General features: G+C 44.5%; 1 protein-coding gene across 1 annotated transcript; it reads right to left on the bottom strand.

Annotated features, from left to right (window-relative positions):
• Positions 1–606: 606 nt before the first annotated feature.
• On the bottom strand, positions 607–25,271 carry SVOPL (SVOP like). Its single transcript, XM_075939555.2, has 14 exons — positions 25,196–25,271; positions 23,206–23,297; positions 22,546–22,644; positions 21,825–21,896; positions 20,532–20,656; positions 17,065–17,128; positions 14,591–14,716; positions 12,860–12,988; positions 10,376–10,449; positions 7,973–8,175; positions 5,046–5,157; positions 3,444–3,525; positions 2,215–2,304; positions 607–748 (listed from the first exon to the last, which is right to left on the bottom strand). The coding sequence occupies exons 1-14, from the start codon at positions 25,269–25,271 to the stop codon at positions 620–622; spliced, it is 1,473 nt and encodes a 490-aa protein (XP_075795670.2). The 3' UTR covers positions 607–619.
• Positions 25,272–25,655: the final 384 nt, after the last annotated feature.

The following is a 25,655-nucleotide window of genomic DNA, read 5'->3' as shown; positions in this document are numbered from 1 at the left end:
TGAAACTGCAACTGTGATATTAGCTCTCAAGCATGCAGCCCAGTCTCAAGGAAGAGACTCTGCCTCAACAAATAGTCATTTAAATTTACATGTATCTAGTTCACTATTAGATAAGATAAGATTGAAACTATAGATGGATCAAAGTTTTTCTCTTACATGTTAAAGCATTTTTTGGAAAACTTTTGTTTGATTACTGCAATACCAACCATCTCAAGGTTTAAATAGAATTCAGGCCACCTGCACAGGGCTACCTTCCATCCACAGTGGGAGATTATTTAAACAATCCTTAGTCCTTGTCTTAAACTGGGTTTTTTGGGAAGGTGATACTATGGAGAGAGAAAAACCCCTTCTATTGGCATGAGTGATGACAATAGTGCTTTTGTTGGGCTAGCTATGCCACTGTAGCTATAATGGCAAAGCATATACAGTAATAGAGACTGTGGTTTAGTTAGATCAGTCCAGTCCAACCTAACCCATATGTACAGAGTCACTTACTTTGGTTTGAATGCTTTCTATGGATCTGGGACAAAATAATGATTGCAGGAGCCTCTAAACTATTTAATCAAATCAGTATTGTGTTCTCATGTGGACAATGCTGTAGCTGTGTTAGAAATAAGGATCAGAGATTACAAACCTGGAGTGCCCTTCCTTTGGTCTCTATGGGCAGAGTGATGGCAGAGATGGCACATACCACACACACTCCTGAGAAAAGGCAGAGGGCCCCAAGGAATGAAGCACTCATGAGAACCTACCAACAAGCAAACGAAGCATCATGTGAGTGTGGGGTTAGGAGGTATGTTAGGAATCAAGATGTTAACTGGACAAGGGAGTAAAGGATGCAGTGATAAATCGGATAGCTTCTTTTCTTGGCTAACAGCTTCCATAACGTTTGCACTGTGTATTAACCAGTTACATTTTGTACAGAGCGTTTGATACAGTTCAGAAGCAACCTACCAGCCCAGACATACAAGGCACAGTCTACCCAAGAATTCCCAAAAGGTGCCAGGTTACTTTTATGTAACTCATAACTAGCTACCTAGAGAGAGATTTGACAAATTACACAAATGTCACAACCCACTCTCCCATCACATAACACAACACTGGAAAGTTTGAGGAAGGTAGAGCTGCATATGGCTCAGCACCATGGCTGTGTCTACAGTGGCACCCGTTTCCGGAAAAGGGATGCTAATGAGACAAGTCGGAATTGCAAATGCCGTGGGGGATTTAAATGTCCTCCGCGGCATTTGCATGAACATGGCTGCCGCTTTTTTCCAGCTCGGGGCTTTGCTGGAGAAAAGCACCAGTCTAGACGGGATCTTTCGGAAAATAAAGCCTTTTCCGGAAGATCCCTTATTCCTGATTTTAAGTGGCAGCCATGTTCATGCAAATGCCGCAGGGGATATTTAAATCCCTCGTGGCATTTGCAATTCCGACTTGTCTCATTAGCATCCCTTTTCCGGAAAAGGGATGCTAATATGTACACACAGCCCATTAGTATGGCTAACAGTGCCTCAAGAAACTGCCTTGTTACCATGGCAATTTACCGTATAGGAGTCACTTTATCAGAGAGTTGCTGTGGTAACCACTACAGCAGTTGAGGTTTGCAAGAGGCAGGGTTAGGAGCTTGGAGTTGTATTTGTTTATCAAGAGCTGGTTCTCTTTCCTTAGGCCAGTTTCATATTCCACCCCTGTGGTGGCTTGGGAAACTGCAGCAGCTCCTGCTGTTCCTACTGCATTATAAAGAGGAAACTTTAAAATTATAGAGGTGGAACAGAGCTAACCATTTTTTGATTTGTCTCAACTTTCAAAAAAAATCAAGCCACCACTGCTGTGGGTTTATTTTTGGCAATGATCATATAACCCTAGTTTATGCATAAATATCAATGTCCAGGCAAAAACAAAGCAAATGTCACTATGTACGTGTATGCATGATCACAAGTTTCCAGGAGATCCATGGGTGCCTCTGAGAGCAACATTGGGCATAGAGCTTAACAAAAACCAAATGCCCAATGTTGCTCTCAGAGGCACCCATGGATCTCCTAAAAACTTGTGATCATGCATACACGTACATAGTGACATTTGCTTTGTTTTTGCCCGGACATTGATGTTTATGTATAAACTATCTTCCAAGATTGCTGAAGAACTACCAGCCTCATTCCCCATCACTGATGACCACTGCCTCATACCAGGATGCTAATAGGAAAAGCTTCTTACTTGTGCTATAAATGGTGCCACCATAGCTCCAACCCGACACAGTGACCCACTCGTCCCCATCCCCAGTGCTCGCATCGTGGTGGGGTAAACCTACAGCAAGACAAAGGGGAGTTAGTTCAATGCCAGCACGAACTACAGCATGCTACCCACACACAAAAAAGGACATCGGTAGGAAGAGATTTTCAAAGGGCTCCCATATAGGATCCGTTTAGGTTAGTCCAATCAAAACTGGAATGGACATTAATCCCTTTGCCTTAAAAGTGGTTGCTTAAGGTAAGGCTTGCAGAAAAATTGGGTGGAATAGGAGACACTTGCATAGACACTTCTAGTGGACTGAGAAAAGTATGGTGTTCAGTGCTTTCAATCCTTAGGCAAGACCTAAATTCACTCAAAATACTTGTACTGTATTAGACCCACAGTCACCTAAAAAGAACTGCCAAGACTCACTATGGCATATTCCTTTTTGCCTCTCCTAGGCCCTGTTTCAGCAAAGCTCCCGTCTCCTATTTATTTCGAGTTTTCATATCCCCTACGCATAACTCCGGTCATCTGAAGACGTGGGCTGTGCCCACGAAAGCTCATGATACCATCTACATGTTTTGTTAGCCTATAAAGTGCTACCAGACCATTTATTGTTTTTTTTCTGTAACAGACTAACTCAGCTACCCTCTAAAGCTCTTAAAGATATGTTTAAGGATAAATGGGGGGTGAGGATTTTATTTTCTAATAGCTATGTGTTTGTTTTAGAACTAAGGGTTATAATTTTCCAGGCATTATCCCTTTTGGAGCATTGCTAAATGCTCCCTCAAGTTAGTGGTTTCTGGGAGTTCATACCATTAATCATTTTCTATAGAAAGCACCAGCTTTCTTGTCAGAGAAAGTAAAGCAGATTCCTGGTTACCCTCTTACCTAATAATCAAAGGGACACTCCCATGAAACAAAGACAAAATATTTAAATCTGGGATAAAATATTTTTATGGCCCATACATTTAATCTGTGGACCTCCTTGACAAAATATTGTAGACAAAATATTTGCAGAACTAAAAATATGTTCAATGTATATGGACAAGGAGAACATTTGCCTAGTATCCTGTTTTCTGACAGTAGTCAATGCCAAATGCTTCAGAAGGCATTAACAGAATGGGTAATCAAGTGATCCATTCCATGTCACTTATTCCCAGCTTCTGGCAAGAGAAGTTTAATGAGCCACTTTCAGAAGATGGACCTACCTCTGCTGTGTAAATGTAGATGGTGTTGAAGTTTGCTGCTACCAAGGCACGCAGCATGAAGAGAAAACCAATTAGACCCGTACTAGAGAGAAAAGAGGGTAGAGAATATGGAACTAGTGTCATTGACCAGCTATTAACACAGACAAAGCAAGTGGTTACCCACTGCTCACCAAATAAGAATATAGTAAAAGACAAGTATGATTTAATAGACAAATGTAACAGTTCCCTAAATTGGCAAGGAAAGTTTGCTTCACACTGAGGGACTTTATTCTTGAGGAATTGCTTAGAAAATGGACTGACCCCGAGAGGGTCATGATATGTGTATTCGTTATAGCAAGTCAGGTTGTATCTGCTAGCTTCCAGTCTTATCCCTCTTTCTTAGTTGCTTATAAACTGTCACAAATTCTATGCTTAGACTCAGCCCAAAGGTGAAGACTGAGCATAACTGTTTCAGGTGTTTGATTTCGCTGAACACTAGAAAAGTTCTTTACCCAGAATTTTGCACTCAGGTAACTATTAAATAGAGATGTCTAGAAACTTTGAATTTGGCTTGATTGCTAAATTTCCCTGCTATCCATACAAGAAACCAAGTTTGAAGAAAATCATACTAGTTGGGGCACTGGAACAATTTGTATGCAGGGATGTGGAGAGCTATTGACTCAAAATGGAAACCACTTTAAGCCAGTCGGTGCTGCAGCACCCCCAGAACTGGTATTCTAGCCCCTATGAGAGGAATAGTTTTAAAGTGAACGTAACATTTTCCTATGCTGTTTCTTAGACACCAGTAAAATAGACCATTGGCTACTGTGCCTCATAGCGGTCCCTCTCAACTGAAAGATCAGTTCAATTGGAACTTTTAATCTGAAGGGTCATTTCAGAGTGCTACTTTCAGTGTGGGGGCTACTTCTGTGAACTGACAAGCTTTGCCAGCTTCACTGGGGGAGCCTATAAATTCCATAAGCTCAGCCTCTTGTGTTTTTACAAGCAAACCTTACTAATTCATCCCAGTTAGAAGACACATCTACCCATCCCACCCATACTCTAAAGGTAAGTCAACATAGCAAAGAAAAAACAACTTGGCTGGAGTTTGAGCTCTGGGACCGTCCCACTTCACAGAGTCCTAGAGACTGGACTCCAGTGTAATCCTGGAAGCCTACACGCAATGAAACAGCTCTACAATCCAAGCCCCGAGTCAGCTGGCATGGGCTAGCTGTAGGTTTTTCTGTTCTCTGTAGATCTACTTTAACTTGGCAGTAAACAAACTGTGCAAGAAATTATAGGTACTGTACCACAAAATGTACTTTGTTTATTTATTTTGATGCATGTTTTAAATTTAGCTGCAACTATTTATAGCACTTTATAGCACACTAGTAAATGTCTTTTAGTGTATTTTATGAAATCCACATATTCTTAGCAGACACTCTAGTAAGGTTTGTATTATTATTACTTTTTTTGGTGATAAGTGATTGGAAACTGCAGGAGATTATTTTTGAGAGATTTAACAACACTGCTGATTAGCAAATTGAGAACTTAAGGGATCCTGCCATCTGCCTGTGGTTCAACAACCCATCACTACAGACCTAGCATACTTTAATACGCTACCTTGTAGTGCAGATATTAAGGAGAAGGAAAAATAATGCTGTGCATCCCATTGTTACAGACAGGCTCAGTCGTCTTCCTAGGAAATTGATGACTAGAATGTTTAAGGGATTTACTGGAAAACAGAGCAGAACAAAAATGTCAAACTTCAGGTTAGATTATATAATGATGTCTGAGCCCTTATATAACGGTGATCATTTCCTGATATTATAAACCAGGAATTCCATCCCACCTTTCCCAGTAGAAAAGATTTCACTCTCTAATTACCATGATGTTCCTCTTGCTTATTTTATATGCCTGGAGTTTCTGACCCAGCCTCACTTATTGTATCAAGACTACAATGGTGGGACATGAGCATTACAGACTTCAGCACTTCTTAGTAATAGCACGCTGCTGGGGTAAAGGTTGAGGTAGTGTGGTTTGTCCTGTCCTTGAATATTAGAAACCTGGGTTCCAGCCTCAATTCTGCCAAAGACTTCCTGTATGAGTTGGGCAAGTCACCAATGGCTCACTGCTCCATGATGCTCAGCAGTGTGGCCCTAGTCCAGCAAAACAACTGAAGCATGTGCTTCTCACCTTTGTTGGACTCAGGCCTGCCCACAGAGAGGGGATGTAAAGGGGGAGTTGCCCTGGGGCCCAGCAATTCAAAGTCCCTCTTTGAATCGCCACTGGACTGCCACTGGACTCTGTGGCATTGAGCACTGAGGTGTGCGCCGTGGTCTGGGCAGCGCAGACCCTGCCCCATCCAGGGGCTGCCCTGCCAACATTCACCTTGCAGTGGCTGTCGGTCCCACTGTTTGAGGACTGAGGCAGGAATGTTTGGCACCTTACAGGATCAAACTTTTAAGCTGTTTTTAATCTCAGTTGCTGTAAATGAGGGTAAAGTTTACCTCACAGGGCTGCCACAAAGCTAAATCCAGTAATAACAACAAGGAGTCCCGTGGTATATTAAAGACTTCACAAATTTATATGGGTATGAGCAAATACATTTATTAGTCTTTAAGGTTCCACGGGATTCCTCGATGTTTTTGCTGAAACAGACTAACAGGGCTACCCCTCTAAATCCAGTACAGGCAGTCCCCGGGTTACGTACAAGATAGGGACTGTAGGTTTGTTCTTAAGTTGAATCTGTATGTAAGTTGGAACTGGGTCCAGATTCAGCCTCTGCTGAAACTGACCGCCAGTTCTGACTTACATACAGAATCAACTTAAGAACCCCAAGCTTCCCCAAGTCAGCTGCTGCTGAAACTGATCAGCGGCTGATTCCAGGAAGCCCGGGGCAGAGCAACTCTGCCTCGGGCTTCCTGTAGTCAGCGCTGATCAGTTTCAGCAGCAGCTGACTTGGGGACGCCGGGGGCAGAGCAGCTGGGGTGCTGCTGGGTTGCTCCAGTAGCACCGATCCCGCTACTGGACCAACCCAGCAGCACCCCAGCTGCTCTGCCCCAGGCGTCCTGATTCAGCCGCTGCTGAAACTGACCAGCGGGTGAATCAGGGCCTGGGGCAGAGCAGCTGGGATGCTGCCGGGTTGGTCCAGTAGCGCCCAGAGCGGCGCTGCAGGACCAACCGGCAGCGCCCCAGCTGCTCTGCCACAGGCGAGGGAGAAAAGCCTAGTCTGCTGGGGGGGGGGGTGTACTAGCTGCGCCCGCCCCCCAGCAGACCAGGAAGACGCGGGCGGTGAACCGAGACGCACTGCGGTCCCGCCGCCCGGGTCCTCCGCAGCTTTGCTCCCAGTCTCCCTAGTCTGCTGGAGACCAGCAGACCAGGGAGACGGGGAGCAAAGCCTCTGAGGACGCCGGCAGTGGAGCAGCCCAGGCGCGCCTGGGCTGCCCCCCTGCCGGCTTCCCCCGCGGCTTTGCAAAGCCGCGGAGGGGCTCCGCTGTCCGAGCCCCTCCGCGGCTTTCCAAAGCCGTGGGGGAAGCCGGCAGGGGGGCAGCCCAGGCGCGCCTGGGCTGCTCCACTGCCAGAGCCACTCCGCAGCTTTGCTCCGTGTCTTCCTGGTTTGCAGACCAGGGAGACGCGGAGCAGCTTTTCTTGCCCGGGAGTACACGGGCGACAGGACCGCGCGGTCCCGCAGTCCGTGTTCGTAACTGCGGATCCGACATAAGTCGGATCCGCGTAAGTCGGGGACTGCCTGTAATGTTTGTCAAGTACTTTGAACGCCTTACGTGGAAGATGTAATAGAAACACCTTATCATATGCCACTATTACCACCTAATACTGAAGCAAAGAAGATATAGGAAGAAGAATTTGGTTTGTGTTGTTATGCATTGTATGCTTTCTGATATATTCCATTCTAACCTATTCTGAGCAGATCTCTGCTACATCGAACGGGATACTGGTACTGAAAATAATAGCCTTTTTAAATTAAAGCACATGTTTGCCTCGTTCAGTTTCCTACAGGGCAGATGTTGCAATTCTTGCTGGCATACAGGTTTCCAGCAGTCATTGTATTAGTTGTCTGAAAGTTTTGCCTTCAAGTTGTTCCTGTTTCTCTGGTAACTTAGGATCTGGTCTTCAAAAGTAGTTAGGTACCTAACCTCCACTGGTTTCAGTGCAAGTCAGTCACAAATATATTTGAGGATCTGGATCTTACTATGTAAATAATTTCCTATGGTCATTTAAAAAAAGAAAGTCATTATGTGTCCTCTTCAGAGGGGCTATTTAGAGCTGCCAGTTAAATGTCCACAATTGTCATTAAAAATGAGTTGCTCATGTAAGGGAAAACTCCTCCCTGTGACACCAGCACAAAGCATACCCAGTAAAATCCCCCTGAAGTAGTGCATTGGCCTTATCTGGCTCTGTGTACAGGGTGAATTCCTCCTAGACCTTATCTATTGTTTGTGCACATGTGTGCAATCAAATCTGCAGAGTTAAACAGCACATAACTTATGAAGCAGCCCCAGAAAGACAACATGGAGATGTTCTGTTACATGCAATCTCTCCAATTGTGCTGATGATCATGATCCGGTAATCCGAAGGGGCAAAAAAGCGACAGTAACACGGGCTGTGGCTTTCCTCTGAGTCATCCCCAAACTCCTTCACTGCTATGGTCTGCAAACTGCAGACCATGTCCCGCTCCAGTAATTCAGCACTAGCCAAGATGACACCATAATAAGCAAAAGATATTCCAAGCCTGGGGGGAAAGAAAACCAACACGGGCAAGATGAAATAATCACAGATTCATGGAACTGTAGAGGAGTACAACTCACCAGGGATTAAACGCCCAGTGACAATCTCAAAGCAAAACAGGTAAATAACACTTAGCATTTGGAAATCTTAAGTCCAGGGAGAGCCCAGCAGTTATTTGTATAGCCACAGCAAACTGGTTGTCGGGAATGTGTTACACAATTTCAGTTGTCATATAAGTGCTCCTCTTTCTCAAAAGAGGAGGCCCAGTTCTTTACTGGAGTATTATTGTTATTTAGTTGTACTAGAATTCCCCCTAATGGCTCAGAACCCCATTGTTCTAGGTGCTGTACAAACAGGGACAAAAAAGACAGTCCCGGTTCAAAAGGACTTAAGTCCAATTAATGCTGGGGGGAAGTGGCAGTGACTTTTCCCATCTGTAAAATGGGCATAAATCTCTCACGGGGTGAAATTCAAAGCCAGAACAGGGTCAATGTTTCACTTAAGCTCTGCTTTGATGTCCTATGGAATAGAAGTTATGTGGTACATAGTCTTCTGTTCAGACTCCATGCATTAGGAGAGGAATTACCACCACTACCTTCTTCCATGTGAAGTTCGCAGAACACCTATGGCAGCACTGAACCCTTAGTGTTCTTAAAAAGTCTTTGATGTTGGGCTTGCTATACCGAAGTATAAAATATAAAGCCAAGCTCCTGGTCCCTTGTGGCCTTTAAAGTTCCCATGATACTTTTCACATGGATGGAGGCCTATAGACAGGTGGGGGCAAAGCAGCTGTAGCAGCCAATGCCCTGGTCCTTTTAAATTGCTGCCGGAGCACTGTGGTGCGTGTTCAGGACAGGGATGAGGGGGCTGTGTGCTCCGGGCTGTGTGCTCCAGACAGTGTGGAAAGCTGGCTGCCCTCAGCTCCACCCTTTCTGGGAACACAGAGCCAGCTCCCCCCCCCCCCCCACACACACACACTTTGCTCAAGAGTCCTCAGGCTGTTGGTTCTGCCATGTGGAGGGTTAGCTTTGAACCTCAGGCCAAATGCCTGTCTGCATAATTGTCAAAGCCTTGCGGTTTCAATTAGAGTTTTCCTCTCATATCATGCTGTACGCTGCTAAACAGTTGCCATGTTCTGCACCAGAGGTGAGTGCATGATGAGTGTAAGTTATCACTATATTACTCTTACCTACCTTTTAATGTTTACCAGCTGTTTGAGACCCATTGATGAAAGGAGACATGGTATTATTTACAAGTTAGTGGAGATGGCCCTAACAGTGTGTCTCAATACATGCTTGTGCAGAGACATTTTTGAAACATTCTCTCCCGGGGCAATCTGCCCACTCAATATTTATAAGCAAACCCCTGCTAGCAAAACCTAGGACCATTTCATTCTCCATTCTGTTCAATGATTTTTAAAATCAATTTAGCACTGTCTGGGGGGCGTAGGGAGGGGGAACGTGACTCATATAGCATCTCTGTCTAGAGCAGAGAGAATGCTAAGTAGACAGAAGACAGAAAAGTAATCTATGGAGAACATAAGCTGATTTATACATGTGGCAAACTATAGAAAAACTGTATTTTGCCAAATTAGAAAAATCACAAAAGACTCTGAAACTAACATGCCAAGGTTCTGGGTTACCGAGCTTCCACAGACCCATTACCTGTACATTGCAGTCCTAAGTTGCAGTGTTGTAGCAGTGGTGGTCCCAAGATCCAAGCGAGACAGGTGGGAAAGGCACTATCTTTTATTGGAGCAACTCCTGTTGGTTCAAACTGCACCAAAGTCGGTCCAATAAAAGGTATGACCTCACCCATCTTGTCTCATTATAATTCTAAACAGTGGTGCGCTTAAAATATATATTGATCTATATGAGGTCAATTATAATAGGTCATTTTCATTGTTAGTTCATTTTTAATTGTTCAAAGCCAATAGAATGAAGAAGAGCTAACAGCATTCTGCCTGAAACCTATTTCACTGGTACTTTAGCTGTACTATAGCCAGGTAGCATTGGTTCTCATGTTGGGAAACGCAATGGTGAGAGAGCAATATTAAAACCAATTCAGATGGGCCATCCTATCCCAGATACACTGCAGGTCACTCAGTCTGGGCCAACTCACTTTAGAGTCAATGGGAGACTTTTTTCATCAGGTTCCTACCCCCGAGTCAAATGAAATAATTATGTTATAAATAACACATTTACCATATGATCCATATTTGCAAAGTAGTTCGAAAGTATTTGGGATCCAATAGGTCTCTGAATCTACCTCTTCTTTCCTGCAAATTATTGAATAGAAAGCACAAGGTTAGAAAAGTATCTTCTCATGGACTAATTTTCTGCTGCTACCACATATTTACACACATGAACGTGTTTGCTGAGCTAAAAGGCAGACATACAACGTGCTGTAGAAGCACACAGATGGACTGGAAAGCAGGCCTACTGACAGGAATTCTGGGCTCCAGTGCAGAACAGTCAATAGACACCCCCCCCCCCCCCCCCCCCCCCAAGGCATCCACAAACTGCACCCACGCAGATGCAGTCCACCTGATATTTGGGCATTGCGGTGCGTGCTCTGGCTGATGTCCAGCAAGCTGCTGCCTGTGTTCCTGAGCGCACACTTCTGACATGGCCAGGGCTTCTACATGCTCACCCAGCTGCCTTCACCACTGCTGGTACCACCCCTAGGAGCCCTGAGACCCATCTGGGTAATTTAAAGAGCCAGAGGCTCTTGGCTGCTACTGCCACTAAACTGCCCAAAGCCCTGGGCAATTGCCCCCTTTGTTCCTCCCTGTCAGCCTGATCAAAGGGGAAGGGCTGGAGAGAGACTGTGTGTTTATGTTTCCACTAGGAAGTTAGCCATAATCCACTTAACTTCTGCAGGACTCTGCATGTTCTCAGGCTCTACTTGCAGGCAAGAACTTGCTGGATCATGGCCTAAACTGGGAAAGGATTTGGATACTTATTTGTCTCTGGTTTGGCTAATGCACCCTGAGCTGATAGCAGTTGCCACGTGTGTTGTTCCGTTTTATGGAATAAGACTTAAATGCAGTAGTGAGCAACCGAGTCAGAAATTAGAGGCTGTACACTTGTGTTGTATTATGCACCTAGCCAGCTGTCAGCCACTGGGCTATCCAATATGAAAGTAAAGACATATAGTAACACTACAGGATTGGCATATCTAAGGCGAGATTTTCACTGCCCTGGACGTGAAGAAAGTCAATCATCACTTGTCCGAGAGGGGTGGGGGCTCATATGAATGTTTCAAGTTGATTTTTTCCCTCTTTGTTGAACATGGCTGCGTGCATAACTTTAAACTGAACAGAACACAGAGCCAGTGGGCTTTCTTTACAGAAAATCTACAAGCCCACAGGGAGGGCTTTTCATTTTTAATCCTAATTAATGCCAATCCAATAGTACATTGCATGCGTCGCCAATGCTAAGTGCCTATGGGATTAGATAAGCAGCAAAGAGGTTTCAAATAGGGACCCCTAAGAACTGGGTGATGGTATTGAAGATTCCCTTGGTTCAGGCTCAAGGTACTTCTAACTGAGACCCAGTGAGTCAATCGCACATGATATTCCCTTTCCTTGTGATATGCAGGGCCTGAGCCATATCTAACCAATAAAGAGCTGACCCCCAAATGCTCCATTCTCCCACATCTGTCACTGCCATGGTGCTGCTGTGCTCCTGGGCGCACACTTCTGATATGGCCAGGGCTTCCACATGGCATCCTGCTGCCTTCACCGCTGCTGGTACCACCCCCACATGAGTGTAGGAGCACTGAGGCCCACCTGGGCAATCAAAAAGAATTAGGGGCGCCTGGCTACTGCCACCACTAAATTGCCCAATGCTTGTTTTGCAGTTCTGTCTGGAAGGGAAGGAGGATGAGCCCAATTTCAAGCAGTCTGTGATTCCCCCCCCCCCCTTTTTCATTGTTAGTGCTCCCTGAGCTCGCTGGGTTGTTTATATGGAGTCCTCATTTGAGGAATTGGAGTGCAGATCCGGGGGAGCAAGTCATGCTTCACTCTGGCACTAGCACAGGAGGAGGAATCATTCTAGCTCTTCACTTGGAAATGTGCGATTTCCACACTTGATACTAGCATGCTCTGGAGCTGCATGAGGAATCTAACTGATACAGAGTGTCATCGTCAATCACTGAGTCAGGCCAAAAATCTGCAATTGTCTCCTCTCAGAGATGTCTTTGGCTGTGCTAGTATTAATCCGAGGCACTGTGGTCTCTGACTCCGAAACAAACAGCTCTTCTCCATGTTCATCTACGAACTATGCTCTTCCAGGAAGATAGATGTGAATTTCCTGCATCCAGAGAACTGCTGCCAGATCTCTCAGTAACTTAGAAAAGACTGCTGGGGAGGTGAGCAGAAATGCGCTCTACTGACAGCTCTTTTTATGGCAGCAAAAGCAAACATTTCCCCAGCATTATGTTCATTTGAATGAAGAAGATGATAATAAATCCATTAAAATGAAAGGGCTGAGCTCTCTCTTTTCAATAGAAAATCAACATTCTGTGTCTTGGCATTCAATATCCATGTGAAATGGAGCCAGATACAGTAGAAAAGCTTAGACCATGAAACGCTTAAGCCCTGTCCCCTAGAATCCCAGTAATCCTGTGCCCTTTGCCCAGGAACGATCCATTAGCGTGAGGAGAGAAAATATTTTAACTCTCACATTAACAGGCTCCCCCAGGATCCCTTCTGGCATTACTGAGCGGTTCATCCTGGCAATCTTCCGCAGTGTTGCAACAGCAGCTTCCTTATTTCCAGTAGCGACATTGTGTCGGGCAGACTCTGGAATGAACTGCAAATGCAAGTTGGTTAGAAAAACAGCAAGACAGAGCGTTATATGACTGTCAGGAGTAATCGGATTTCCCTTCTTTTTGATGCTGCATGGTTCAGTTTTCCAATCCACTAAGAATGCACTTATGTAAATATAAAGCCAGACTCTCAGCTGGTGTAAATTGGTCTTGCTCCATCGGCATTCATGGAGCTACATTGATTTACCCAACCCGAAGATCTGGTCCAATATACAAACAGTGCTAAAGAAGGGGTTTAAATAACAATAATTCTTTGTACATATTCAATAGATTCTTGGAGAATTAACTGAACAATTGATCTCCACTATAAGCCAATCAATAAAAAGAAAATGTATTTTTTTAAACTGTAGAGAAAACAAAATAATAATTAAACTATACCTAACTTGAATTTTAAGTTGAGAACAACATATAAAAGCTTAATAAAAGCTTTGAAGACTTCAGGCAGCTTGAATTTTTTTTGTTATTTCCATTAATTAATCAGGCAGAACAGTTTCACTAGCAGAGGTGTTCAGACACGTCAAATTTCAAGACATAGATACTTACAGAGATCCTAGTTTATATTTGCGAGCACAGGTATTCATCTCAGGCCATGTCTACACTGCAGTCAAAGATGTGATTGCATCTTGGATAGGCATAATATAAGCCTAAAATAGCAGTGAAGATGTAGGAGTTTGGGCTTCAGCATGGGGTAGGAAAGCAAAGCTATAAGGTGACTGGTGGAAGGAGCACAAAGGGACGAGTGACACTCCCCCAGGTGGGGAGAGATAGGGACCAGGCCAGAGCCAGAAAGGAAGAGGCGGGGCCACATAGGTCTTCTGCTATTTTTAGCTGTGCTAAATAAACTAGAACAATTTTGTTTATTCCACCTGCTAATCATATTTTTGCCTTCAGTGTAGACATACCCTCAGACATGAATGGCTGATCATCCAATCAGGGAATGGATTTTAACAGCTATGTGATTTTTCTGACCAATCACTGCTAATCAACATAGCTCAAATAGCAATATGCACAGAGAATTCACATCGGTCCAGAGAGAGAAAATATGCTCTACACTGAATAAATATGATGACATTGCAACCTGTTAAAAGGCTAACTTTGATGGATATGTTGTTTGTTGTGAATTATTCTCTCAGCTTTACAAAATGTAAAGCGTTATTCAAATGGGCTTTGACTACAAGGTTGACAGCAAAACATTCCTAAATTTGCCAGTGTATAAACTGCAAACTTCTATATAATCTAATCCATTCTAATTTCATCTAAATTTGCATGCTCCTCTTTTCTCCACCACCACAATATCAGAACACAGTGTAGATCCAGAACACCTGATGCCCTTGTCTTAGGATGCTGCTATGAAGGAGCAGCAAATCTGTAGAAAGAGTCTGTCTCTTGCAGGTCCCTGCTTGCTGGTCGCTAGAGTGGGCTCTTCAAAACCTGTCTCCAGGAGAAGGCTGCTGTAGGTTATGGTGAAAATAGTACTACAGGGTCAGGCCTTCAGGTCCTGATGTCTGTATCGACTGATGGCAAAATATGCCTAGGGATTCCAGATCTAGTGTGCTCTTTTGGGCGGGAGACAGTGTTCTTCTCACCTTAAATGCCAGGATGAGGATGATGCCTGGAATGGAGGCAATTCTGATCAACCAGCGCCAGCCGATGGTTGGATTAATCACTGATGCCAGTCCAATAATTAATAAGGATCCTGCCAACCAAAATACCTTTCAAATGGAAAGTAAGAGGTTACAAGAAAGGAGCCGATGGCTGTGGTGTATATATTTTAACCCTCTTTTGTCTTATTCTTGTCTGAGCAACTTTCCCTAGCCACACCTGTTGTACGTGGTAGAGATGTGACCCAGACACAGTCAGGAGAGTTGCAGTTTGGAGAGATTTGGGCGTAAGTTATAGTGAGACTTGGCCCAGAATAGTTTTAGTTAGCTGTGAATGAGCACAGAAAGCCGCATGCATTTATCATGCCAAATGCAACTCTTGAACTTGCTGTTCATGAGCCTTTTAATTTGCTTACTCAGAAACACTCATATGAATGGGCTTTTTCTATTTTTGTAAGACTGTTTGTGACAAGCAATAGTGCTATAAATGCTAGTGCCAAGAGTAAGCCAGACTTTCCAAGGATTTTACACCAGAGGAGAATCTGTCCCAATACCTGAAAGCATGTGTGTCCTGGAAGTTCTCTTATAACCATTAGGAAAAACGCTTTTTTTATTTACACAATAACCTAAACAACAACGAACAGCGAACAAAGTCATAAAAGCTACCGTCTGTTCTAAAGTAATCTGGGGAAAGGGAAAAATATAAAAAAATAAAGAATAAAAGTTTTTTCTTTTTCATAAATCTTAAGTGAAAACAGAAGCAATGACTTAGGTGGCAATGGCTCAAACGGAGAATAATGAAAAGTGAATACTCATTGCTACAAGACCATGAAAATGGCAAAGACCAATCAATGTTTGCACAACTATTGTTTGCGAGTGGCAACCGAACCAGAGGGCCAGGGCCCTCGCATTTTTTGAAGTGGACAGACCTGGCCCATCTACTCTTCACTGGAGCGCACCTCCTTCTTTTCCTGCTCCCCCACCAAGCTCCATCCCCTGGCCCAGGGGACCTGAGCAGTTGTGGGAGCTGCATGTGTGGACTCTCCACCTGCCTGTGGGAGGGCAAGAGCAGTCCCCAACTGTGTCCCCACCTCCAGGCTTCCTGCCCAACCCAGGGCAGGTGGTGAATCCATGACCTCACACCTGCCAGGGTGGGGAGGCAAAGAGGAGCTTGGAGCTGAAGCCTGGTGTGGGCAAGAAGTTGCAGCCCTATCACCTGTCCTGGGTGGGATGTCTAAGGGTTGAAGATGCTGGGCCAGGGGCTGCTTTCAGCTCCCTTCCCCACCCAGGGCGGGTGGAGAGACCCAGGCCCCCAACAGCTGCCTAAGCAGTGTGGCTGGGCTGCTGCTCCAAGGCCTGTCCTCAGCCAGAGCTGGGTCTGGGAGAGCCACACAGACAGAAGTGGGGAACCTGGGTCTCACCACCTGCCCTGGGGATGGAGACACGTGCAGGGGGCTGTTTTCAACTCCACCCCAGGCAGAGGGGGGGACTCACCAACCCTGCTCCAGCCTCTGGCCCCACTTTTGGGAAGGCTCCGGCCCCTCTGCAGGTTGACCAGTTGGACAAATCTCTGCGTCTCATGAGCGCTTTGCAGATAATTCCAGAAACACTTTTAAAAAGTGGCAAATTCATCGAAGAAATCCTTCAAGCAGCTCCAGCTTTCAGCAGCCCTTGCTAGGCGGTACAATGTGTTCCAGCGCACCTCAGGCCTAACTCACAACCACCTCAGTTGATCCATTCCTGGCCACTCACACCATTCTGGTAGTGGCTATCAGCCCTGACCTACAGTACCTTCACTTTTCTAGTGCCAAGCCCTTCCTGAACAGAAACTGCCCATTATGCCACCCTCTGTGATGAGCTTTTGATGTGCATGAATCGGGGACAAGCACGGGACCACCTGCTGATTAATCTCTTATTATGAGTCACATCCGATTTTCAAGTCCTCTCCAAAAATATCAAGCGCCTGCGTTGATTCATTGGCCCCATTCTGAGGACTGAAAATTGCTTCCAGCTAGACAGAGTCCAGTCTGCTGCCATGAACCACGTTCCTCTTTCGATTTTTAGCTGCAGAACGGGGTACTGTCTTGAAACGTCATGGAGCTGCTGACCCAGCATCTGACTGACAGCCCATCTGAGGTGGTACTGTTAGGCCAGGCAACGCATTTATCAACATGGCACCCACAAGGCCAAATGTCAGCTGTCAATCAATGTCTCAGTGCCATGGACAGAGCCACCAATTATCAGAAAAGAAATTGCCTTTCGTCCGCACGCCGGTGCATAAAAACATGTTGAATAATGCAGGCTGTTTGCTGAGGCAAACACTGAGAATGAGAAGCACTCACTGTGTGCAAGATGTATTCAGAGATTGTGGAACACATTAAAACAGGCTCGAAATCCGCTTTCTGAACCAGACACGGGAAATCTCATGGGATTCTGGGCTGTACTGCACTTAATCTTACCTGAGATAAGGGCAACATATACCCTCGGTATTTTGTAGGCAAGAATTCAGTTTTTATGATAAGTCTGAAAAAAATGACAGAGCGAATGAGAATCGACACATAGCAGAAATGCCAGCTCAGTCAATTTTAGACTCTGCTGTCAGTCAACACAATTACAGTAGCTCTTTCACTGCTGACAACTGAAAACTGAATGCCCAGCAGCTAAATGCACATACCATTTGTGAGCATGATTCATTGGATACCATAAAGCCAGCGCCTTAGCTGAAGTAAATGAGTGTCACTCAACTGACTTTACTGGAACTGTGGCCATTTACTGCAGATGAGGGTTTGTCCCTAAGCAGTGAAGAGTCTCTGGTCCTTTAACAGTGTGTCTCCACCCCCGGGTCAGAGATCCTTTGATGTTGCTGCTCCTGCAGCAAAGATTGCTGCCAAATATCAAGCCAGGTTAACATGCCATGCTGCACAAATATCTGCCCACAGGAACAAGGAGGCCCTATCATGCCAATTCAATCGTACACTTGAGGTCACATTCTCAGGATACAAGTATCTGAGTGCCGGCCTGTTACATCATGCACATAGCTAAGGGCAGGCTCTGTGGAGCTGTATGGATTCCACACACAGTGCATGGCCTGTGAAGATGAGGACAAGTTAAGGAAAGGCTGGTTTTGATCAGGTATCCTGAGGGGCTTGTTTCTTCACCCTCTTATTCTCAGACCCTGGAGCTGTATTGCATCCCTTTGCAATTATCAGTTCTGATTGCTACCTGGCCAACAGAGTCCCCTTGAGTAGCTTCTGCAGAGGAATGCTTTTTTCCTCAAGGACAAAGTGCCTAGTGGCATAGCACTCCCCCCAGAGAGAGACAGTGGAAAAAAGGGGGAGGGGAGAATAATAAAAAAAAAATGTGAATTTTCTGATTTGTTTCCAAATTGCAGGATTTTCCCTAAAACCTTTGGTGAAATCTTTTTTAATTGAATTTTCATTATTTTCCCCCCCTTTTTCCCTTTCCCCCCTTTTTGCCACTGAGTTCAGAAAAAGAAATAATATGCGAGTGGGAAAGTGTTCTTCACTTTTCTTTCCTCCTCACTATAGTTTTTCAAAACATCTCCAACTTCAAAAAATTACAGGGCAATCAAGCTAGAAGATTATTTTTTCTTTTGCCACTCTAAAACTTTTCCAAAATTGAATAGGGTTTGAAAAGTTAAAGTGGAGGAAAATGGAAGGAGGAAAAAAAATTCCAAAGAGAGACAGTGGAAAAATGGAGGGCGAGGGAGAATAATGAAAAATTGTGAATTTTCTGATTTGCTCCCAAACACAAACCAAACCAAACACAGGAAAAAGTGAGGGGGAAAACCCAACATACATAATTCAGCTATTACATTCAATGGTAAAAAGGAGAAAAGGATGGGAAAGGGGAAAACACCCTCCTCCAATCTGATAATTCACAATTTTAAAAATAGTTTAGTTTTTTTTAAAATGAAGTATTTCAATTTGAAATATAATGTTTTACTTCATTTCAAACTTTCCTGTCAAAACAACTAAAGGGATCATTTAAAAAATTACACTATCCTACGAAAAATTTCATTTTTGACAAAATCCCATTCTTCGTGAGAAAATGGTAGGGTTGAAAAATACTATCCAGCTCCACTTCCAACCTCTGCCTGGGAACTGAGAGTGAATCCAGGCTTCCTACAGCAGAACACACCACACTAGGTCACTTGGACAGCTTTTGTGTTTAGCTTTTTTATTTGAATTAATTCCCACGTGTTTATTCCTTGTGGAATTCATGAGCCTTTAATCTCAATTTCCATGCCGAGATGTTCATGAAAGAAAGCAGAGGACAACATCTGATACCCATTTGGTGGGAAAAGACTAAATTATGTAAAGTCTCTCTCTCCTATCTCCATAGTGTCTGAGCACCTTCCACACAAAAAAAAAAAACAATAAAAATTTTTAAAAAAATAAATAAAAAATTAAAATATATACAGCCATTGCAAATTGAGGTGGATTTCATGTAATCTCTAGTATTTCTACCTTTTCTGAATAAAAACTGTTCTTGTGGTGAAGCTTTTGTTTTAATTTTTTAGATATTTTTTCCTGCTCTTTTTTTGTTATTCTTGGTTGATTGGGGGTTAGGAGTAGAAGCGGGGACAATACTGTGAGTGTTAGTGTTACAGTGTAAAGACTCCATGTAACTCAAAAGCTTGTCCCTCTTACCACCTAAAGTTGGTTCAAGAACAGGTATCACCTCACCACCTGGTCTTTCGAGTGTCCTGGGACCCACCTACCATGGTAACTGCACAGCACCTACCATTGATAAGCCATTGTCATTTATTTAGTGTAAATTAGTTGCCCTTGTCTAATCTAGATTGTTTGGGTCTTCAGGATTGTCATGTAAAGCTCTGTTTAAAAGGATTCCATGGCATTGTGGTGTTGGTTGAGGGTTTTTTTTTTTAAGTGAATGGGAGAATTTTCCCTCATTTCCCCTGTATTCCCAGCCATCTTATGTCATCCCTGGTTGACTGTCTACTCCTTATAGTTTCCCCTTCCTACCTGAGGTGGAGTAAACTGCCTCCACATCACTCTATGGGCTAAATACAGAGGGAAATGACTGTCCTCTGATATATAGGTTAGACTAGAGAATCTATTGTCCCCCCCCCCCGCCCCCACCAGATGTCATGGATTGAATTCGGACTCTGCAGAGTGGTATGATTTTATAGAATTATGTTATCACTTTTAACAGGCTGAAATCTAACAAAATTAAATCAATTCGAAGTACATTCTGGTTTGGCTACCCAGAGCTAAGTATTATAGGTCAGCAGTTCCCAACCGCCAGGCCGCAGACCACTTGCTGCCAGGCTGCCAAGGCTGTAGGGGCTAGGGTACACGACTCCCACCGTGGCACTTGGGAGAGGCATGTCCTGCCCCGCCTTTCAGCCAACCAGTGCTGGGCAGGGGCGGGGTCTCTTCCCAGCTGTGGAAGAGCACTTTGCTGGGTGGCTGGAGAGCTGTGCGGAGCCCAGCATGGCAGCCTTAGAGCAGCCGCAACCCGGGGAGCAGTGCTCAGCTGGGAGGCAGCACAGGGCTAGGTGAGGGGGACAAGGCAGGCACTAATGAATATGCAAGCATGCCAAGAAAATGTTACTGGTCCACCAAAAGTTAGTGAATGGGTTTGCTGGTCCCTGGTATAAAAAAAGATTGGGAACCACTGCTATAGGTCTTTTCCTCATTGCCCTGGAAAAAAGGCACATGAACCAGATTGCCAGTAAGTCTTTCACTCACGTACACTAGTTGGGAAATTATCATAATAATTTTTGGGGAGCATAAAATGAGAATATATTTTTTCCAACCAGCTCTGTTACTTATTAAATCTGACACTTAGTCGCATGAGACATGGGTAGAATTCAGCTGATCTGCTCCCATGAAAAGGTGCTCTTCGTTCTATTTTCCTATTGTTTACAATACTTTACCCTTGTGCATGGCCTGACACACCGCATCCCACCATGGCCCGGAGGAAAACAAACCAGATGTACGATGGGGAAAATGACGTCAGCAAGGAGAAATAGGCCCCCCATAAGAAAGAGATCAGTAGAATCTGTAAGGGGAAGATTAGAAAGGAAAATTTTAAAATTAGGGTCCAGTTCAGGATAACATCCCTGGTCATGACAGATTTCAAGCAGAATTTAATGTTTTGCTGACTTTGGGCATAAATAAAGCACAGGTCAGCTGACCCCAAATGGAAATTCAAAGCCTCAGTCTTGGAGACCTTATCTAAACTAGAGGTTACTTTGGAGGTAGGAGTTATTAAGCTGATAGAAGAGTTCTCTCTCTCCTGCCAGCTTAGCACATTACCACCACCAGAAATCCAACTACAAATGCTTTTGCACAGATATAGCCCGAGAGAGTTGCTAAATAAATAGAGTTGGGCCAGGTTTTCTCCCCTATTAGAAATATGGAGATATACCATCTCAGAGCTGGATGGGACCTTGAGAGGTCATTGAGTCCAGTCCCCTACCCTTGCAGAAGGACCAAGTACCATCCCTGACAGATTTTCCCCAGATCCCTAAATGGCCCCCTCAAGGATTGAATGCACAACCATGGGTTTAGTAAACCAATGCTTAAACCACTGAGCTATCCCTCCCCCCTATAACTCAGATGGCTCCAGTCTTCTACATGGACCTCTTCAAAGACCCAGATCCAAGAGGAGTCTTTCAAAGGGCTTTAGATCAAACTCAAAGGGAAGCAAAAGGGACCAAGGTTCCATAAACCTTTGAATACGTTTGCACCCTTCCAACAACCAACCACCGTGCAACTTCTCTACCCTCTGTCACAAGTGTTCATTGTCATATAGTCTGGCTGCCTATTGTGAGGCGACACAAGAGCTCAGCTTCCTGACCCAATTCTAACTCTGGGATGTGGAGTGCCTAGGAATAGGGTAATATCCCTTGAAATAGTTTGTGAGCGATCTAGTGGTGCCTGCCATGTTCTTTGTTTAAGTTTCAGAGGCTTACCTGGAGGAGAACCTGTATGAAAATTTACTAAATTCTCATCCCAGTCCTGCCATTGATTCATTATGCAGCCCTGGACAGGTATATATGTACAAGGAGACATGAACAATAGCCTCATAGGGATGGTGCAAAGACTGATTGAGTGATGTGGTTAAAGTTCACCAGTGCTAACCTTGTTATTACGATGAGAGTTTTGCCAGGCTGGCTCCACTGTTAAAAGCAGCGAGAATGGAATACTCCAGAACTTTCACTTACCTTCCAGCGACCATATCTGTCAGCTAAGAATCCAAAGAATACACTGAACACCATGTAGCCAAAAAACACCATCTAAGAGGGATTAAAACATTGTTGTGGTTAATCAGCAAGGATTTTCCCACACCTCCTGTGTATTATGTGGCACTGCTCCTAAATTCGTGGTTGAACTTAATAGTCCTGAAATGGAGAGATTCATAACTGTGACTTGAGCCATGTATATGGTGTCTCATTCACAGCTTTCCCAAGGTGGCTTAATCCAGAACTGTAGTATCCTCTACTATTTCAGTCTGGGACCCGATACTTGACAAATCTTTAAGAAGGAGAGGCCCTGAACTCAGAAGAGCTGGATTCTGACCTTGACCGTGTCACATGCTTGTTGCGTGACTCTGGGCTATTCATTTATTCTTTCTTTTTTCCCTTGGTTTCCACATTTGTAAAATGATGATGATTTGTCCCTCCCTCAAAGGGCTGTTGTGAGATAAAATTAATTCACATCTATGATATGTTCAGATACTATAGAGAAGAGCCCTGTGGAAGAGCCTATAAATAAATAAAATGAGTGTATATTAGGTTAGAATTTTCTGAGTACTTGTATGTCTCCATAGCGTTTGAGCATCATTTTTTGGTCTGCTGAAATGTGTGTTTAAAACGAACCCATACTGCTCCTTCCCCATGCACTGTTAACAGAGTTCAAGCTTAACGGGTTATAAAAGCCACATACCGTTGTCACTAAAGCCACCTGCCAGTCGTGAAGTTGCCACTCACAACGGATGAGTGGAGAAACAACAGCTATTAGCATGATCTCCATGGCTTCTACCACCTTCAGGAGCAAACATGCCAACATTAGCACAGTGAACCATTCCACTGCATATTGGGGAAAAAATCCCACTTGTAGTAGGGCTGGAAATCCAGATGACCAAAAGTCAGGGCATTCATTTGGAACAGAACATGTACACCCTCCAGAGCCACCCACCAACCTGGAATGTTGTGAAGCAATCATGGAACTGGCTGATCATGTCACCCATTAGTGGCAGGCAACAGTAAAGATAACGGCCTGCTGGTTATTCAGCTAGTGGAGTCACTTTTTTAGCTCAAATTATAAATCTTTGGGCACAGTCATGGTCCAGTCTGATCCTAGCAGACAGCTACAGTGTTTCCATGTTTTCCAGGATGGCTTATTGCACAAAGCAGAAAGGAAGGCGAACTAAGAATAACAATTGCTGACAAATGCTGACCCCATGTACTCCCGGGCAACCTGTTAAATCCATGGTGAATAAAAGATGAGGTCAGAAGTAAGACTAAAGTCTATGATTCCTATTCCCTACTGATAAGGGCACTGAAATAGGATTTTTAGGCTCAAGGTAGTAAACATGAAACCTACACCAGTACTGCCCATGATCAGGAAGAGCGCTATATGAAACCGTCCAAACCCAATGGTTTCCACAGCTTCTTCCACTGTAAACATCTTCTGCTCTAAACAGTAAAAAGAAAGAGAGTGTTAGAACAGAGATCAATCCTACGTCCATCCGTGGCATTTTTTGTTATTGTGTAATGGACGGAAACATATAGGAAACGCCATCAGTGCCAGATATGTTCTATCAGCAAGGCAACGCTAGGGTTATATCTAGCCCCTAGAAGCTACTGTGACTGCACACTTGAGAGTCAACAAAATAAGAGAGAGAGAGAGAGAGAGAGAGAGAGAGAGAGAGAGGTGGCAGATAATCAGTGAGCGTACAGAATGTACATGAAAGGAAGGGGGTCTTTCATCCAGTGCTTTTTCATATATTACACTGAGGCGTGTATGCATAGTCTAGAAGACCAAGGAAGAAAGGCTTCGGGTTAGAGAACTGCACTGGGATGCTAGAGCCCTGGGTTATTTTCCCAGGTCATGTCAGATTTCCTGAGTTACCCTGGGCAAGTCATTACAGTCTCTGGTTTCTGTTCCCTAGCTGGAATAGTTGGGATAATGCTACTTTCCCTAGCACAGCAGGCATTTCAGAGTGGGAAGAAGCTACATCTCATTCAGCCTAGTCATCCTTGTTATTTTAATAGCCCAATCACCCTACAACCCCAGTGCTATAGGTCAGGTGCACTCCAAAGAGCTTAGTACCAACTTTCCTTTTCTAGCTTCAGCATAAGCATGACACAGCTGAGGATTGGTCCCTAGCTTTTCTTGCATAAATTGCTTTAAAATAAGCTTAAGTGCTGCAATATACCTTTAAACTATATGAGGGTAAAATTCACTTCCTGAGTAGCTAAAACCAGGACCCTACCAAATTCATGGTCCATTTTGGTCAGTTTCAGCGTCACCGAATTTTTAAAATCCTCAATGTCATGACTTCAGCCATTTAAATATGAAATGTCACAATGTTGTTATTATAGGGGCCCCAACCCAAAAAGGAGTCGGGGGGAGGGTGGGTTGCAAGGTTATTGGAGGAGGGGTGGTGGTACTGCCACCTCACTTCTGAGCTGCTCTTGGCGGTGGCACTGCCTTCAGAGCTGGGCAGCGGGACAGTGGCAGCTGCTCAGTCAGAGCCCAGCACTGAAGGCAGAGCCACCATCGGCAAGGCAGAAGTAGGAGTGGCCTGATATGGTATTGCCACCTTTACTTCTGCATTGCTACTGGTGGGGTGTTGCAGTCTGTGCAGGGTACCCAGCTCTAAAGGCAGCACAGAAGTAAGGGTGGCAATACTGTGACTCCCCCCCCTAAAATAACCTTGTGACACCCTCCTCCTCCAAGCAATTCCCTTTTGGGTCAGAACCTCTGATTTGAGAAATGCTGGTCTACTTGGTGAAATCTGTATGGTATAGGATAAACGCACACAAACGATCAGATTGCATCATGTGTGGGGCATTTTTCCTGGCTATGAATTAGGTAGTTGTTGAGAGAACATAAGAACACAAGAACAGCCGTACCAGGTCAGACCAAAGGTCCATCTAGCCCAGTATCCTGTCTGCCGACAGTGGCCAATGCCAAGCGCCCCAGAGGGAGTGAACAGCACTGGGAGTCTTCAAGTGATCCCTCTCCTGGCACCCATTCCCAGTCTTTGATAGAGGCAAGGGACACTATTCCTACACACCCTGGCTAATAGCCATTGATGGGCCTAACCTCCATGAATCTATCTAGCTCTTTCCCGAACCCTGTTAAAATCCTGGTCTTCACAACCTCCTCTGGCAAGGAGTTCATAGGCTGACCATGCGCTGTGTGTTTAGTCCAGCAGACACCTACTCACCAAGAATGCAGGCACTAGGGCTCTAAGAGGGGGAAGCGCAGGGCAGGCTGGAGAAGGCACACTCATCCCCGCCCCCGACAGTCCCTCCTCACTGAGGTGTGATGTCCACCACCCACAGTCCATCTTATGTGAACCAACCTTTCTTGGGTTGCATCTCCGTGCCTATTTCCTCCAGGTCAATGGCACTTGATACTTCTTTTTCCTGAGTGGCCATCTTTAGCTCTCGTTGGCTTCCCAAAGGGGACGATGGAGAAGACTTTGATTTCACTTTCCAACCTACAAGACTGTTAAAATCCTGTCTTAGTAATGAGCCATCAAACACAAGCCTGTCTTAGTAATGAGCTTCCAAGGCAAGACTGGTGGTAGTGAGGGCAGTTGAAATTGTGTTAGTTTTGGAGGATGCTGATCAGAAAGGTCAACCTCTCTTCCTCCTCCCCCTTCCCTCCCCTCCGCCCGCCCCAACTCCTCTTGCTGTGTATATAGATACAAAACTTAGAAGTGCTGTCACAGGTCAATTTATTAAAATTAGCAAAGGTCAGTCACTACTTCTGAAAAGTCCAATGAATCTAATAAAACAGGTAAGATAATGAACATGCAC

The sequence above is a fragment of the Pelodiscus sinensis genome, chromosome 1 (genome assembly GCF_052426305.1).
Source record: "Pelodiscus sinensis isolate ZL-2025 chromosome 1, ASM5242630v1, whole genome shotgun sequence".
NCBI lineage: Eukaryota > Metazoa > Chordata > Testudines > Trionychidae > Pelodiscus > Pelodiscus sinensis.
The sequence above is the reverse complement of the archived record's forward strand: the minus strand, read 5'-3'. Positions and strand labels throughout refer to the sequence as shown.